This window comes from Phacochoerus africanus, chromosome 8 (assembly GCF_016906955.1).
Source record: "Phacochoerus africanus isolate WHEZ1 chromosome 8, ROS_Pafr_v1, whole genome shotgun sequence".
Classification (NCBI taxonomy): Eukaryota; Metazoa; Chordata; class Mammalia; order Artiodactyla; family Suidae; genus Phacochoerus; species Phacochoerus africanus.
In genome coordinates, this window is record NC_062551.1 from 13,534,956 (window position 1) to 13,552,121 (window position 17,166).

Genomic DNA, 17,166 nt, shown 5'->3' on the forward strand with positions numbered 1-17,166 from the left:
GTTAAAGCCCACACAAGATCCTTCTCTCCTACTCCAGGGGCCCACAATAGCCACTTGGGAGCTCATTAGGCCAATCTTCCCAAAGCCTGGGGCCAGGCGGACTCTGGCCTATAGGTTTGGGGAGCTCAGGCTCATTTAGCCGAATCAAAGGGTGCGCATGTGGGAGGCACGCCCGCACTGGTCTGGGTCTTCCCTTCCATCCCCAGCTGCCATTCATCCAGCAGCTCTGGAGGCTCCCTCAGTTCATCCGTCCAGTGGGGAGATGTCCCACGCCCCCAGGGGGGAATCAGGATGGAAAAGCCAGATGGGTGCCTGGAAAGACAAGGGTTCAGGGGGCCAGGCCAGTGCTTGGGGCTCTCTAGGAAGAAGGGGCCTGTCCTAGAGGTGAGAGCTGGGCCCCAGGCCCACACCCTTGGCAGGTAACTGCGCAGTGAGTGACCAGCCTCTCCTGGCAATCCTGAGGCCACCATGAGAACAAACTACAGGACAGGCAGCAAGGTGCCGGGGCAGCTTGGAGGGAGGTACCAATGGGAAGGAGCAGGCCAGGCAAGGGTGGAGGCTTTTCTGTCATTTCTTTATTGGGGCAGGGGGTGTGCATCATTCACATGGGCCTCTGTGCTGGTCCCTGTGTGCACGGAGATGTGTACACACCTATGTACACACACATCTGCACGAGGTCAGAGCTCTGGTGGGCTGAGGTCAAGCTCTTTTACAAGAGGGCATTAGAAAGAACCTGAATCCAGAAAGTGGGGGTGTCTGAGGCTGCAGGCCCACCCTGGTGGGAAGCCAGCTCTGTCTGAATGCCAGAGTGCAGCTGCCTGTGCCGGGGGCCTGGGGGGCTGGGCCGTGAGAGGAGCTCGGGTGGACAGAGCCTCCACCCCCTACCCTGCTCCAGGCTGGTGGCTGGGTCCAGCCTTGCCCCGGAGGCAGGTCCTCGGGCGCTGTGCAGAGGGGACCACTCCCGGGCCCTTCTCCATGCCAGGCCTGTCAGAGGACAACCCTCCGGTCCAGGTGATCCCCACGCCCGCTCCGCTGGTGCCTCACTTCCAGGTGCTTCTTCTGGACCCTCTCAAAGTGCTGCAGCAGCTCTGCGTAGTCGATGCTCAGGGAGTCTGCGTTCTGTGATCTGGGGGCTGCCTTCAGACCATCTCTGGGCAAAGGGGGCAGAGGACTCCGCGTCAGCGGCTCAGCGTGCGTGGAGGCTGCTGAGGGGGCTGGGGGGTGGGAAGCACTGGCCACGGGAGGGCAGTGGGGTGGGGCAGGGCCACAGGCTGGTGGAGCTCCACCTCTAGCCCAGCAACCCTTCCCCCCACGGCCAGCCCCAAAGAGGACCCCTATGAGCACCCCTCCCCCACCACTGGTAGGACCGGTCCACACTGCTGCTTGGCTGTGGCCTGCAGCCTGTGGGCTGGCGATGGCGCCCAGAGCAGGCATCACATCGGGAAGCATTTCCTGTTTATGAGTGGCTCCCTTTGGGGTGAAAGCCAGGGCTAGCAGCCAGCCAGGAAGCCAGCTGGGGCCTGGAACGGGGTCCAGGGAGAAGGGGAGGAGGCAGCTTGGCCCTTTCTCTGGGCAGGTCTAGGGCTGGAGCCTAGAAGGATGGCTGAAGAGTCTCTAACAGCCCTCAACCTGGCAGAATATCTGCTTTTGAGTGTTGGGGCCCAGAGGGCTGTAGTCACTCTCTGTCCCTGGGGAAGGAGAGCCGGTCTCACCACTAGGCAGCTGATGGCTCCAAGAACTTCTCTTGCCACCACGCTCCCCAGGTGGCTCTGTACTGCACCGCATGTTGTGCACTGCACAATTACAATGGGCCCGATGCTCCCTTTAGTAGGGCAATGCTGTCCCCCTCTAAGCCCAGGGTTTAGCCTGACCCCGGGGGACTAGATCCCCTTGTCCCATTCCTAATCATCACCCTAGAAGAGAATCTCACAAAGAGACTCCCCTCCTTCTTGGCCTCACTGGAAGCAGATCTGCATGGGCTGGGTAGGATCTGCTTCCAGCCCGAGGCATAGTGGCCCTGGTAAGGGATCTCATGAAGGCTGTGGGCTGTCCCTTGGGCCCTGAGTTCATGAACAGACCCCAGAGTGATGGGGGGTGGGGGTGGGGTCCAGGCAGCAGCTGAAGCACAGGAGCTCAACAGACCGGGACCCAAATATAACATGACTGCTTCCTAGTCACTTGACCTTGAGCTTGTAACTCCGCACCCTCATCCTCTGCTGCCAGGAGCCACCTCATGGGGAGGGTGCAGATTCCTCCAGACTTGACATGTAAGAACTCAGCCCAAGTGCCCAATGGGTGGCCACTGCACCTACAACTCCGCCCCTCTAAAGTGAGGCCAGCAGGGGCCCAGGAGCTCAGTCGCCAATGAGCCCGGCTCTTGGGCTAAGGCGCAGCCAATGCATGGGCAGAGCCTGAAAGGCATCTCTGACCAGCCAGGCTGCTAGGGCAGGACCGGGGCAGTGGGAACTCCTCCCATGGTTTGGGTGCCATCTGGAGTCCAGAGGGGCCCCCGGTACCCCTACTCAGCCTGGTCCCTTCCTGCTGAAGATGCATCACCCGAAACCATCTTGGACAGTGGCTGTGGCTGCTCCTCTCTTGAGTCTCAGGCAACGTTAGTTTGACAAAGATCAAAAGGAGCTGAGCGGGGCCCACTCTAGGGGGCCAGACTGCGGGCAGCGTTCTGGGCTCTGGCTGCTGCTTTCAGCTTCCCTGGGAATGGGGAAGGGAGCTCCCTGTCACAGTGACCCTGTGGCCCAGGTGCCACAGCTCCAGGAGAACAATCCTGGCTTGTGAGGAAGCTGAGGAATACCCCTAGGGCTTAGAGCCCCAGTTCCAGGGGGTGACCAGATGCTAGGCCAGGACATGGGGAGAGATGGGCAGGCCAGAGGTGACCCTGCAGTGTGTCATCTGGTGCTGGCCTGCATGGGTCTGTGTGCTCCTCCCCCAACACTCCTGGCATTAGATCCAGGGAAAGGACTGAGATCAGGGGTTTCTGGAAAGATACCAGCAACAGAGGCTGATCTAGGGTGACATGTACAGATGTGGCTAGGTGAGGGGGTGGTGGGGAGAAAGAGCCACAGCTTGCTCCCTACGCCCTCATGGAGGAGAGAAGTCCTGCCTCCCGTGCCTCCGACCTTCTTGGCCTGAGGTCTTGGGGGCAGGGAGGGGTGTGTCCATGGGGTGTGGGGACTCCTCTGGGCATGGGGGGCTGGGCCACTCCCCGCCAGCCACAGTGGGCATGGCGCTGCTCAGGTCTTGTGTTCTCTGTATGTTTACAACAACCCTCAGGCAGTGAGCGGCTAGGGGACACCCAGCCAGCAGCACAGAGCTGAGATTCCAGAACCTTAAGCTGGCCCTCTCTCCTGCCACCCACTCACGCACCTGTCCCCAGGCTAACGCTGGTGAGCGTCACCAGTTTGTCCTTTGGATGCTCCCTCTAGCCTCACCGAGGGGTGGCCCAGGAGCCTGAGCAGGGGCCAGGGTCCCCTCGCCCTGCTGGTGCCTCAAGCGCACAGAAGGGAGGACGGAAGGAGCAGACCCCCAGCTGTTCCGGGCATGCAGGCCTGGCGGGCCACTTGACGCTGTCTTCCAGCTGCCTGCCCCTCCCAGGGCTGAGAGTGTCCTCGGCCCCCTCTCCAGGGTGGGAGCTGTCCCTCTGTGCCCAACCCTGCAACCTGACCCCGCCCCCAGCTGTTGCTGAGGCCCCTGCCTCGCCCACTGCTCCCCTGCAGTTTTCTATGACAGCTCTTCTACAGCTTTGCAAAGAAAGGCCTGGAAGGCTGGGTGGAACCTCAGAGGTCCGTTGAGTCCAAATGTGTAATTACTTACTAATGGAGAAACCTAGAGCCCAGAGAAGGCATGGGGCTCATCTGAGGTCACACAGCAAATCCTCGCAGAGCTTGAACCAGATCCTAGTCCAGGTCTCTGAACCATCTACTGACCCAGAGACTCTTCTAACCCAGAGGCCCCAGCCATTTGTTCCAAGACTTCCTGACTGACCAGCGGAGGTTCGGAGGAAAGCCTCATTGTCCCTGCCTGCCCTCTGCCGACCTCTTCTACCCTGGCTTGGGGAACGACTGCAGGAGTCTCACTGCTCCAAGCTGCCTTCCTTTTCCAAAGGGGTGCTACCTACACAAGGAGATGGAGCAGGCAGAGCTCTGAGAAGGGACTGGCCCTCAGCAGCTTCTGGCCTGTGGCCTGGCCAGAGGTCACAGAGAAGCAGCCATTAGCCACACCTTCCCTCCTAAGTGGCTGCCAGGGTGACCCTAACACCCATCAGGCCCTGGAAAGGCCAGCAGAGGCCAGGCCAGTGAGGCACGGTGTGGGGTCGGAGGTGCTCCCGGCAAGGGACTCAGAAGCAAACCTAACTCCGCAGCTGCTCCCTCAACACTCAGTGCACCGAGTGCCAGCCCTGAGAAGTACCCAGTGGCACAAGATCGGCTGGGACAGTGCCTACCCTGCCACCCTGAAGCGCTACCATGTGGGGGAAGGCGCGGGGTGGGCAGGAGGTGGACCCTGGCCTAGGGGCCACCTAATGGGGGCTCCAGCCCTTCCTGCCGCCTGGGGCAGACGACCCCTCAGGCGCCCCACACACCCGGCCCCTGGAGAGGCCGGGCTGGGTGGGAAGGAGGGCAGCGGCCTGGGCCCTGTGGGATAGAGGGCACAGGGGCTGGGGGCAGGGGCCCCGAGTACCAGGCAGGCCCACCTCCAGGTTGCCTGCGTCCATCCCAAGGGCAAAGGCCCGAGCCCTTTCTTGGGAGCAAGGCGCCAGGCCTGCCAAGCGGCTCTAACAGCTTGGGAGGGAATTCTAGACACACGGGGCATCTGATACAAGCTGGGTGCGCTCCATTCAGCGTAAATCTTCTCAGTGGCTCTGCTTGTTTCCATGGCGACCTGACAAGTGAAATTTTCCATCTCGAATGCCAAATGCCTGTGGATGAGGCGAGGCCTCCAAGGGTTACCAAATATAGACATGACCCAACAGGCTCTGGGGGCCGGGCCAGCAGTGGGTTCAGGGTGGGAGCCTGGATGCCCCCAAGGGGCTACTGCCCTCCTGCCCAGAGGCTGCCATGCTGGACCTCTCCACGGTTGTGTGCCTGGGACCTGGGCTTCCCGTGGATAGGACGCCAGCAGGGTGGCCCTGGGAGCACCCCTGCCTCCTGCCCCATGCAGGAGGGGGGTGGGAAGGTCCCAGCAGTGCCAGGGTTGCTCAGTGGCCTGGGCTTGAGACTATGCTACGGATGGGAGGGGAGGGCCATCTGAGAGCTGGGAGGGACCCTAGGTAGCTCTCTTGTCCATGTGCCACCTGAGACGTGGACGACACAGACGCTGAGCTGGGGCACAAACTCTCCCCGCCCCTGGACTTTCTCTCCAGGGGCCTCTGTCTGGGTGACTCCCGCACACCCTCGGGTTTTTTGGATTAACTCAACCCCAACTGCTTAGAGAAGGTGTGACTACGACCTACCACCTCATAAACACGCCCAAGCCTCCCGGCCTGGCACTCGGATGTGGAAATGAGAGGCCCGAGGGCAGGAGGTTGTGGGGCGGACAGCGTTGCAGTGACAGGAGAGCCTCGGCAGTCCCTCCCAACTCCCCACTTGCCGGGCCCTGCTGGCCCTGGCCTTGCTTGGTGGCGGAGCACTGCCCCCCGCGAGCCAGGCACTCACTCCGTCTGCAGCAGCTCGGGGTTGGGCACGCACTGGAGCCGGTGGGAGAGCAGCTGGAAGGCGCTGCTCTGGGGCAGCAGCATGAGCAGGCCGTACAGGGCCTTGATCAGGTACGGGTTGTTCTTCACGTCCAGAAGCTGCAGGCGCAGGTCTGCGGGAGGGCAGAGGGCAAGGTCAGGACCGGGGCTCCGCACAGCTAGGCACGCCTGCTCTCCTCCGCAGCGTCTGAGCTGTCCCCGTGATGACATCGCATCGTTCTCTCTTTCCAGTGGCCCACCTGCTTTCTGCCTGATCTTCCCAAGTCACCTCGGCCTGGGGACCCCCCCAGCCTGCTGCCAGGTCTGGTCCCCTCTACTCCACAGGCACTGCCTCCCTCCCAACAAGGGCGCCCAGGCCTGGAGCGTAACAGATTCGCGGGTCTGCTCTGCACGTGCCAGCACAAGAGAGCTATAAATAGGGTGAGCTGGGGAGAAAGACTGGATTAGGGCAGCTTTAAGGGAGGGCAGGATGGAAAAACGCTTTCGTGTGTGACTAAACACACACCAAGCCCAGGAGCGTCTGGTGGATGGCTTTGGAAATCCACCGCGGACAGCAGCCCTGCCCCCGCCGTGCCAGACGGGAGGGACACACCCGGGCCCTGCCTAGCACCCATCCTAACGACACAGGCCCCCCGCGTCTCTCTCCCGGTCACCCTGGCAGCTACACCGGGTGAGCGGGGAGCCTCCATGGCAGCCCCACCCCCACCCCACCCCAGGGGGCCGAGGTCCCCAGGTACAGGGACTCCAGAAGCAGCGGGGGCCTGTTTTGAAGCAGGGCTGCCTCTCTGCTTCACTATCACACCGTAAGCATGAGCTTCATTCAGAGAGCCGCCTGCTTGGGGGGCAGGCATTGCACGTGTTGAGGCGCCAAGCGCTGCACTCGCCCCCGCCTGCTGCCGCTTTTGCACATTCAGCCTGGGTGTCACAGTCAGGCAGCTCCAGCAAACGCCCCGACTCTGCTTCACAGAGTCCAGGGTGTGGCTCCCGGCACAAGGCAGCACCTGCAAGTGGGCTCAGGGTGCCCCCAGCTGCCCAGAGCCAGGGCAGAGGGCAGCACGCTGGGAGGGGTGGCTGGGGACAGCTCGGGGATGGTGCCCTGCCTGCCCTCTGAGAGCACTGCCCCAGTTCTCCCCAGCAGGAGTGACACCGATCTGGGGGTAGGTTTTGCTGTCAGCCCTGGCCTGGGCTGGGGCCCGCCCTGAGGCTCACAAAGCAGGGCCCAAATTCTGGGGCCACATGTCCCAGCCCTATTCAGGCGGGCCTCCTCAATCCTGTCATCCCCATGCTGACATTCTTGACATTCCAGAAGCATCCCTGGCGAGACTGCCCTCTCCGCCTCCCTCCCCGGTTCAGCCAGGAGCTGCTCTCTGAGGCTGGCTCCACCCCACCCGCTCCAGGCCGGAGGCAGGGCTCTCACATGTGAAGATGGGGCACTCGATCAGCTGCACCAGCTTGTCCACCTCCGTGAGGAAGTCCACGGTGACCTCCAGGTCTCCGCTGGGTGGGCGGTCAAGGGCAGAGCACTTTTTCCCGCCTGAGCAGGCTCTGGCGGACAACGGGCAGCAGCCTATTCTCCCTCTGCCTTTGTGTCCCTCTCAACACAGAGCGGCACAGCTGTCCCCCCTGCACGGGCACTGCGCTCTGCTCCGGCAGCTCTCAGCTCTGAAAGGCTCTTATCACAGCCCTGCAGCTGATGGGGACGGGCTGGGCAGGAAGGCCTCTGCTCCTGCCTGGGGGGCACCTGCCAGCCGGGCCAAGGTCAGGGCTGCCGTAAGCATGGGGCCTGCAGTCTGTGGGCCACACAGTGGCTGAGACGAGTGAATCCAGGTTGGCAGGAGAGCAGGCACTGGGAACCTGGCAAGGGCACAGCTGACCCCCAGAGAAGGCACCGCAGGGCCCCTCTTCCTGGCCCTCAACTCCTGACCCGCCACAGAAGGAGACCAATTTCATGTCCCCAGTAAGCTTTCCAACCCCAGTCACGTGCCAGGCACCCACACAGGAAGCTGGTTTGCTTCACGGGGTTTCGAAGTCTGACCATGGATGCCTTTCTCTGCGGCAGGCCCTGGGGCCTCCCGTCCAGCTGGCTTCTCCTAGTTGTGTCCCCTGCTGAGCCTGCTGGGCTCTGGCTCTGTGGCTCCTGAAGGCCCCTGAGCTCCTCGCCCCCTGGCCTGCTGCAGCCCGACGGCCCCCCTGCTCCCAGGCCCTCCCTGCCCGCCGCACACCAGCATCGGGTGGAGCGCACGCTGTCTCTTTTCCGGGGCACCCTTACCTAGGGGACTACCCCCCCCCAACCCCCAGCTCTCAAGGCTTCTCCAGGCTCCCCTCCGCAGCCCCAGACGGCCGCATCACTGGCCGCAGCACTCTCCAGAACAGGGCCCTCACCGTGCCCTCCCGGGTCCGGTGTCGCAAGGCCTGGAGGCAGAGCGCGGGGTGGAGGCAGGAGGATGGCCGGCGGGCCCATCTCGTGGGTGGGAGGGGAGCCCCTGGCCCCCCAGCATCCCGCGGAGCCTGGGCCGGAAGCACAGCGAGTGAAGGATACAACTTCTGGATGAGGTCGTAGGCGTGCCGGTAGTTCTGGGTGAGGAAGCACAGCGACACTGTAGTGACCGGGTTGTGGCACCAGGAGCGGTACAGGCAGCAGAAGAGGTTCCGGCTCTCCTGTAGGGGGAGAGGGGTGAGCAGTTAGGGAGGCCTCGCCTCCCCCTCCAGGTCCTCTGCGAACCCCAGGGCCCCTTGAGGAGCCAGAGCACCGGGGAGCCAGCTCAGCGCTCCGGGCTGCGTGTGGCAGCCCAGCCGGGAACGAGTTGTCACAAAGGAAACCCTGACAGCTCCTCCTCAGACCCTGTCATTACTCCTGGTCCCACAGAGCCACGTGGTGGTGGACGCGAGGGCTGGGTCGGGGTCGAGAGCGAGCCTGCCCTTCGTGCTGGCATTTCTGCCCTTGGCACATAGCAGTCGTCGTTCTCGCCAGAGGCCTGTGGTCCTGGAGCTTATGTGATGGGAGGCCCGGGGTGCGGGCGGGAGACACTCCCTCAGGGCCCTGGCTCCCCCTGCAGCGCCCTCCTGCCAGCCTCAGATGCCATCTCTTTTCCTTGTGTGCCACCGCCCTGCACTCAGGAACCAGCCCGGGGCTGAGCCCTCACTCGGGAGCGCCCCTGCCCCGGGGAACATTCTTCAGGCCTCTGCGAATGTCTGGAGGAACCACAGGAAGAAGGCGGGGTGGGGCCTGGCTCATCCCCAGCGGCTTGGCCCCAGACGCCCTCAGGCATAGGCCTGGATGCCCTGGCCTCCCTCCTGGACAGGGGGCCGAGGCAGGGTCTGAGCTGGGAAAGGGTGACCATGGCCCAGATGAACCCCCTGGAGCTGCTGGCACATCCAGGATGGTGGCTGCCCCCAGGGGCCTCTGCAGCTCAGCACCCCCTCCTTTGGGCTGAGCAAGGCCTTTGACTGGTGCCCCCAGAGCAGTGTGGCGGAATGGGGAGCGCCTCCCTACTCTCTGATGGGTCCTCACCCAAAGCCTGGGCCAGCAGCACTGGGAGCCCCTGGCTTACGACAGGGCACCTCGAAAGACAAATGTGTCCATCTGTGGGAGAGCAGGGCCTGGGCCAGGGAGGAGGGTGAGGAGGGCAGAGACCCTGACCTCTGGCAGGGCTGCAATCCAGGGGCTGACAGGGTGACAGGCCCAGCAGCATGAGCCCTCTGGGTCCCTCCCAAGCTTGGCTCAGAGGCCAGCCCACTCTGTGCGGGGGCAGTGCCAGGGGTGTGGTGTCAGGGCGGGCACCTGGCCCCTGGAGCTGGGCCTGGAGCTCGCGGTGGGTAGAGACTCCACGGCAGGCGGCTCCAAGGACCCCAGCTGTGACTCACTCCCATGGCTGGCACTTTCCATGCAGCCACCCCGGGGGACCTGTACTCGACACTGGACCAGGGAGGCCTCAGGTGGCAGCCCTGTCTCCTCCCCGCTGATCTCCGGGGGCCGAGGGCCTGTGGGTCCGCGGAGGACGCGGGGCCGGAGCCCGTGGGTGTGGGTACCGGGGTCCTCAGGTCCTTGAGCTGGTTCCGCAGCTGGAAGAGCTCGGTGGACGTGAGCAGGATGGTGTTGAGGGTGTGGACCATGGTCGAGGCGAACTTGAGGTCCTCCTCCCGGAGCAGGATGTCCGCCATCGAGTGGAAGATGTTCTCCGCGTTCAGCAGGAGGCAGAGCTGCCTGGAAAGCGGGCGAGGGCAGGCTCTGGAGACCTCCGGGCCTCAGCCTCGGAGCCCTCTCCCCGATCGGGCCGCTCTCGAGGAAACCTGCTCTTTCCCAGGCCTGTGTGGGAGCCCGGCTCTCCCCAGCAACTCCGGAGAGAGACCCACGGGCTGTGTTTGACTCCTCCCTGCCCCCGGCCAGAAAATGAAATTCCGAGGAAAACAGCCGGGCCTCTGGCCACTTGGTCCCAAGAGCTACCTTTCTGATCTCTTGCAAAGCGCAGCAACACCCCCCCCCCCCACCCCGACCCGTGCCAAGGCCCTGCGTCCCTTCCTGGCTTTACTTTCCTGGCTAGAGATTATCTTTATGTGACAAACAACAAGCATACTGGTCATGCATGTATGGGGTCCCCCCCGCACCCTCCCGTGGGAGAGCCCCTGGTCGGGATGGTCTGTGCTGTCCACGACGGCATCTCTGTCAGGAGTGGTGCCTGCAGGGAGCAGGGGCTCGGCAGGTGCTCGTGGGATAAACAGCCCCTAAGACAACCCTGAGTTTTACCTCTGCTCTCCCGGTAATAGCACGCCAGTGGAGAGGCCGAGGGACTTGGCTGAGGTCAGGGACTAGTTAGGGCCGCTTCTCCCCACCATCTCTCCTCTAGTAAGAATCTTGGGGGATAAGGCTCAGGCTTTTTTTGCGGAAAGAAGGCTCCATTTTAGAAAAAGAGAAAGAAAAAGACAAAAGGAACCCGGAGAACGCAGGAAAACAGTTCTCCCAAGTCCTTGGGCCAAGGGGATGTCAACGGCGACAGGCAGGTCTCGAGGACAAGGCTCAGGGAAGCCCGTCAACCTTCTCACTTGCCACTTGCCCACAGAGGCGGGGATTTCGAGGCTCCTGAAACTGAGAGGAGCCTCGGCTGCTGAAGAGGGTGGGGTGTGGCCTGGGCCCTGCCTCTCGGGAGACGAGGGCAGCGCCAACACAGCGCCCTCGCCCTGTCTCCTGTCCGGGGTCGATGAAGGTTTGCCTGACTCCCAGTCTCGGCTCCAAGAAGGCAACAACAGACCAGATTCTCAGGCTGGTAGTGACAAGGGGTCCGAGGCCCGCAGAACGACACGAGGCCCAATGGAGCCAGCGTGTCGGACACACGTCCCCCCCGGTCACTGAACTCCCACTAAACTCAGCATTACCAGGGACCGGCTTCCTGCTTCCCTCCCAACACCAGCCACACTCTGGGGCCAGACTAGAGACGGTTCTTCCCCACGCCCGGAACCAGCAAAATCCCAGACCGTTTGGTAACAGAGAGGCCAAACCACGAGGCACAGAGAGCGGGCGGCTGTCTCCAGCCTTGGCCCGGCTGGACCCAGCAGGCTTGGGCAAGACACCACTGGAGAGACGAGAACGAGGCTGCGCAGGGATGGGTCTGGAGGGTGGCGTGACGAGGGCTCTGCCCTGGCCTGTCGGGGGTGCAGGGGCTCCCTGAGTGCTCCCGCCAGCTGTGTGTCTGTGTGACAGTGTCTTCGCCTCCTCGCTGGGGATGACATCTATCTGCATGGGGTGGCCGCTGAGACCAGCGACAGCTCGACAGCTCGGGTAGGGGGCACACTGTGGTGAGTGTGGCCCCAGGGGTGGGGACGGCGACGGCCAGCTCCCAGGAGGAAGCCTGGCCCTTCAGCGGAGCAGGGGCAGCACTTCCGGCCCCGCCCAGCCCTCTGTCCCCGAGACGAGCCCCATCTCCAGGGCTGTGGGACAGAAATGTTTCAGGAGGGCAGGCCGCGCAGGAAGGGAACCTTCTGACAAATGGTCACAAATGCCCGTCGCCTGCAGCTGCTGCCGTCTCCATGACAGGGGCCAACAGCTGAGGCTGCTGCCAGGCAGCGCTCTCCGGGGACCACGGGCCTGAGGGGACCTGTGGCAGCTGGAGGCCGGGCGTGGCACTCTTGCGGGAGGACGGCTGGGGAGGGTGCGGAGGGACAGGCCAGGGGGTGGCGGTGAGGAGAGGTGGGCGCCAAGGCCTCCTGGTGTCCCTAAGAACCTGGGACCATTGAGGGAGCTACAGAAGGTCAGGGCCGACCAGGTTTTCTGGAAACATAGGCTTTGCCCACCGCCACTCTAGCTTCCCTCCCACCCCGCTCTTGACGGCTCTTCCCCCGCTGGGTTTCAGCAGCCCTCTGCCCTCTGCCCTCCGCCCTTTCTCTGGTCTGCACCTCTTGGGGCTGAGTCTGGTCCCATCTCTAGCTCAGAGGCTCTCCCAAGCCCCCCTAAGCCTCGCTGGTGGGTGCCTCGCTCGGCTGCCCAAAGGCATCTCAGGCTTGGCAGTGCCCGAGCCCGCCTCTGCTTCCCTGAGACTCTAGCCGCTTGGCCTCCAGGGGGCTTCACAACCACCTGCCTCAGTAAGTACCATCGCTGCCCACCCAGCTGCTCCAGCCCAAAGTGGGGAGTCCTCCCTGATCCTCGGGGCCCTCTGTCTGGGCTACCGGCAAGCCGGAGGCTCTGCCTTCGCGGCACGCCCTCCTCCTGGCCTGTCGTAGCCGCCCCCTCCCTGGGCCCAGCGACACCTGTCTCTTGCCTGGTCAACTCCAAGCCAGCTGCTGATCCTTCTCCCTGATTCTTCTCTCGCCCCCACAACTCAGCCCCATGCGCCAACTTGAGCATTTCGTAAAAAGTGCCCCTCTGAGCACGCACTCCCCAGTGGCCTCCTGCTGGATGGAAACAAACTCAGTTCCTGACCACAGCCACCAGGCCCTCACATGTTCTGGTTGGTTCCTCTCCAGCCTCAGCCCTTAACGAGTCCTCCCTCACTCACGGTGTGCTGGCCTCTCACGTTTCTGCTGTTCCTGACCTCTGTCCTGGCCTGGTCAGCCCTGCCCAGGGACCAGCGCGCCTCTGGCTCCTTCCAGCCCTCGCGGTCTCAGCTCCAGCCCCAGCCCCAGGCGAGGCCTCTGCCCTATGCACACCCTCCTCCCAGCAGCCCTTTCTAAGCAAAGTCCTGTTTCTTTTCCAAGGACTTCTCACTACTGAGTCACCTGGCTGATGGACTCATTTCCTGGGTCCCCGTCTGTTTTTCCCACCAGAACGTGAACTGCAAAGGGCAGGGCCTGGCCTGTGACCAAGAACCGCTTGCAATGTTAGGCGCGAGGAGCCATGATTCCACCCAGGTTTCGTGGACAGACCAGCACACCCCTAGGCCCCTCCCGGCCGGACCCTGCTTGCCCTGCCAGCCTGGTCTGCAGGGAGCAGCGGCCCTGATGGTACACTTTCACCCTGTCGCCCAGGGCCTGGTTGTGCAGCCCAGGGAGACCCCTGGAGACCCCCAAGCATGTGCTGCCAGGACAGCGAGAAGGAATGGCAACAAATATCCCAGCAAGCGGTTCCCCCCATGTAGCACTGCTCATTAAGCCACCATAGGAGGGAGGGGAGGGCAGAAGGGAGGAAGCGTGGGTGGCAGCAGGGCACCGGGTTCCACCAAAGGGCACTCCAGCCCTGGGTTGGCTGGGGCCGGGGTGGGGAGGGGGGCAGTGGCGGGGGCTGCACGTCACTTCACCCAGCTTTGCTGTCTCACCCTAAGGTCACCCCAGTCTGGGGAGAAAGAAGACACCTCCCAGACTGCCGGGTCACGAAGCTTCCAGGGGGCAAGAATAATGACGTATCAGCTGGCTCCCAGGGAGAACGAACCACCCGTCAGGTGCAGGGCTGAGGGCGGGACCCGAGTCCGCTTGGGGAAGGACAGCAGCTCTCACCTCCGAGGGCTCACAGGGCTCGGCGCTGTGGGGCATTTTAGGTGAGTCTGGGTGGAGGGCTGGGCGGAGCTTGGGAGCGCTGGACACCTGCACGGCCTGCCTCCCTCCCTGCGTCAGGGAGGTGGCGGGACGGCGTTTCTCACTCAACCCCGAGCTTGTGGCAGGACCTCAGGCGGCCTCCATCTCCCTGAGCCCGGCCCCAGGTTCCTCCCATGGCATCTGCTAAGTCCTCACACGAGCCTGGACCCTCATGCAGGGAGGCTGGGTCGCAGAGCTGCCTAGGGGAGGAGGAAGGCAGATCCAGCCCCAGAAGCTGAGTTTCTCTCCCCGTTCTGCCTCCCTGGGCCCTATCCCTGCCCAGTGGGGCCTGGCAGATGGCAGCCTCGCAGGGCTGCTGTGTCATCACTTCTCTGCTGAGCCCCCGCCCTGCCTGAGCTGCCTGCCGGGCTCTCAAGCAGAGCATCAATAATGGAGCCCAGCTTGCAAGCATTAAACATTTGCCCATATTTTTTAACATCCATATTAAAGGGCTATTCATCAAGAGACAATACATGGGGCTTGGAAAATACTTGGGGATGAGGCAGAGATGTGGGGCGAGAGGGAACCTGGATGGGGTCTGGGAGGTCACATCCTGAAGGCCCACCTGAGGGCTGGAGGGGGGCAGGGGGAACATGTGGATGCCCTGAGGTGACCTCTGGATGCGCCTGCTGCTGGCTGGTGGAGGTAACAGGAGCTTGCCTTGCAAAGGAAAGGTGCCGGCAGAGGCCAGCCCCGCAGGGCCAACAGGGCACCTGGTGCTGTGCTTTGCTCTGTCCTGGGTGTGGGAAAGGGGTCATTCGCTGCTTCTTTTCTAGGGACCTGGACCAACTCGGGCAATGCCAAGTCTCGATGTGGAGGACAAGACCTGCCCAGTGGCTCTGAGCCCAGTCCTCTCCCGTTGGGGCTGCAAGTAGAGCAGGTGAGAAGGGGCGCTGCCAGACACCTCTCCCCACCCGGTCAGCAGGGATCATCCTGTGGTCTGGGGCAGGCACAAGGGACAGGGCTCAGCTCTGAGGAGGTAGTGGGATGCTGAGAGGGGGAGGGGGAGTCACTCCTTTCTGGACAGATGTGGCCTGGGGGCAGGCATGGCCTGGTACAGAGGAGGGGGTGTGGATGGTGGGGACAGCAGGGCCACAGGGGGAGAAGCTGGGGAACAGGCTCCTTCCCAGGGCCAGGCCCGTGTGTGGGGGCAGGGACTCCACAATGGGGCGTGGGTCTTGGAGGGCAGAGGCCCGAGTGCGGGCCCCTCCTGGTTCTCGCTGCCCTGAGCTCTGGGGACTCTGCACTTGGCCATGTGGCTTCGGGGGAGATGCAAGACTCTTCTCACGACCCACTTCCCTGCGCCCTCCAAAACCAGGACAGCAACGTTACCCACCCCCTCAACCCAGCACGGTCAGCCAAGCCTTCCCAGGTCCCCCGGGTCCTGTCACCAAATAAGGGCAGGCTGACGCCCCCACTGCTGCCGGCATGCCTGTTCTGACACTGAGCCCAGGGTGGGGGTGGGTGGGGGGGAGCTCATCTACACTCGCTGGGCGCTGGGGGCTACTGCCTTCCTCTCCCCCACCTGCCCCTTCCTCAGGCCTGGCTTTTCTGAGAGGGACAAAAGCAGAAGCCAACGAGGTGTCTGACCCGCCTGGGGGCCTAGGAGCTGACAGTGCTGGCTTGGGGGCCAGCGGGTGGGTATGACCCACCCCATTGGCAAGTCAACACGAGGCTACTGGACGTGCACATGAATGTGGAAAGGGCACCAGGTGGATTCAAGAGAAGTTTAAGGGGACTTGGGGGCTGGAGGGACCATTTCCTCACAGGCCCTTCCCACATGTGACTGTCCCAAGCAACAAGCTGACCACATAGATGGAATGTCACCAGCACAGGACACGGCGGAGAGACTCTGGGCTCCACCCCACTTGAGTGGGAAGAGACGCCGCTGATGAGAGATGGTATAAAGCCGGGCGCACCTCCCGCCCCCCAGTCTCCCCGGTTACTACGAATACAGTGCTTTCCCACTCCAACCCGCGCTCGCCTCTCTGCAAACTGCCCCATGACCAACAGAGAACTCAAACTGACCTCGGCCGCCAAGTTCCAGGCTAGGAGGGTGTGTCCCGGCTCTTTAATGACACCATCTCCAGTGTGGTCAAAGGGACAAGTCCTGCCGAGGCCCATCCAGACCCTAAGGAATGGTGCCGCGTTAGTGCCACACGAGGGACAGGCGAGGCGGGTGATTTCGTTTGGCACCTCCGGCTTGGCTGAGCCCAACAAATGGCTCTCCCTGATCCAGGAAGGGCTGTCCGTGTCTCCTAAGCCACCCTGGATGCCCACGGAAGCAGCCTCCACCACCCCCTGCGGGGCCCTCATGCCTCCACTTCCACACCTGCTACTGCGACTGCCTCGTGCCCCGTCTCCCGCCCAGGCAGGTCCAGCTCTCCAGCTCCTGGGCCAGGTGGGAACTCACCTGCCTCAGCTCTGGGGAGTGGTGTGGACGGAGGGGTGGGGAGGCGGTGGGCGGCCAGCTCTAGGCTTGGGCGGGTAACTGGCAAGGAGTCCTGGCTGGGGCTCCCTCTCAGAGGCTGGAGCAGGACACTGCCTGTGAGCAGAGCTCAGGCTGGGGCCTCTGGTCCAGGCAGCCCTGACAGCAGGGCCGAATCACTGCCCAGAGCCCTTCTATCCTGGGCCCCCTTCCTTCACCTCTGTCCCCAGCTGCATGTATCCTGGCCAGGCCTGCACCATGCACGAAGGGCCAGGCCCTCACCTCCTCTCTACGTTGGCCGCCAGCTGGTGTCCATGTCCCCTCGGTGGTCCAAGGCCACTGGGACATGGGCTTTCCAGGGAGGCGCCTGGAGCCCTACAGCCACAGCTCTCAAGTACAGCAAACACAGGGGCCCCGAGCCATTCCCAACGGAAAGGGCCCTCCTGCCTTGTCCCTGCCCAACAGCTGGGATCCTTTAGGAATTTAAAGAGAAAGCAGCTTTCAGGTCAGTGCAGCATTAGAGATGCGGGGGGCAGGGGAGCGGCCTTCCCTCTGAAGTTCCGAAAGCGCCAGAGTTTCACCGCTTCCTCCCTGCCACCCCCTCGCTCCTCTTCCCTTCCAGCTCTCTGCTTCCCAAGGATGAAAACTGTAAATCTGTTTTATTTATTTCAATCCATCCTCGGCAGTGTGCCCCTCAGGGCAGAGGCAGCCATGGTAACCCCGCCAACTCGGGCCTTAAAAATTCATTCTGTTTAATGCAGTCGATGCATCTGATACACTTAAAAGTTTCTTGGGGGGTTGGGGGAGGCGCGAGGACTTGTTTTTCTGGGTCTTGCTGGGAGCTGATGGACAGGGGGTGGAGGGAGGGCCGTGGCATGATGGGGAAGAGGCAGAAGAAGAGGAAGAAAAGGGTTTTTTGTCCGCTTAGCCCTCTGTCCGACTCTGCTCACGGGCGGCACGGCCGGACGCTGGGCATCGGAGGAAGCTGGCGTCATCTCTCCCGGCTCTGCCCCTCTCACCTTGGTCCCTAGAGCAC

General features: G+C 63.0%; 1 protein-coding gene and 1 long non-coding RNA gene across 3 annotated transcripts in view; one reads left to right on the forward strand and one right to left on the reverse strand.

Annotated features, from left to right (window-relative positions):
* Window positions 1-555: 555 nt before the first annotated feature.
* Window positions 556-17,166, reverse strand: part of VAC14 (VAC14 component of PIKFYVE complex) — a 104,461-nt gene continuing 87,850 nt past the window's right edge. Inside the window, exons 15-20 of one of the 2 annotated variants that reach the window (XM_047789541.1) lie at window positions 15,731-15,833; window positions 9,734-9,908; window positions 8,244-8,362; window positions 7,122-7,201; window positions 5,667-5,817; window positions 556-1,150 (exon numbers count right to left, since the gene is read on the reverse strand). In XM_047789541.1, the coding sequence (XP_047645497.1) occupies window positions 1,070-1,150; window positions 5,667-5,817; window positions 7,122-7,201; window positions 8,244-8,362; window positions 9,734-9,908; window positions 15,731-15,833 (709 nt within the window). In that variant the 3' untranslated portion in view covers window positions 556-1,069. The remainder of the gene's footprint in view (window positions 1,151-5,666; window positions 5,818-7,121; window positions 7,202-8,243; window positions 8,363-9,733; window positions 9,909-15,730; window positions 15,834-17,166) is intronic. The other variant, XM_047789542.1, reaches the window with a different exon arrangement.
* On the forward strand, window positions 5,816-15,845 carry LOC125132380 (uncharacterized). Its single transcript, XR_007136233.1, has 4 exons — window positions 5,816-6,124; window positions 13,453-13,665; window positions 14,479-14,582; window positions 15,243-15,845. It is a non-coding gene; the product is annotated as an uncharacterized LOC125132380 (long non-coding RNA).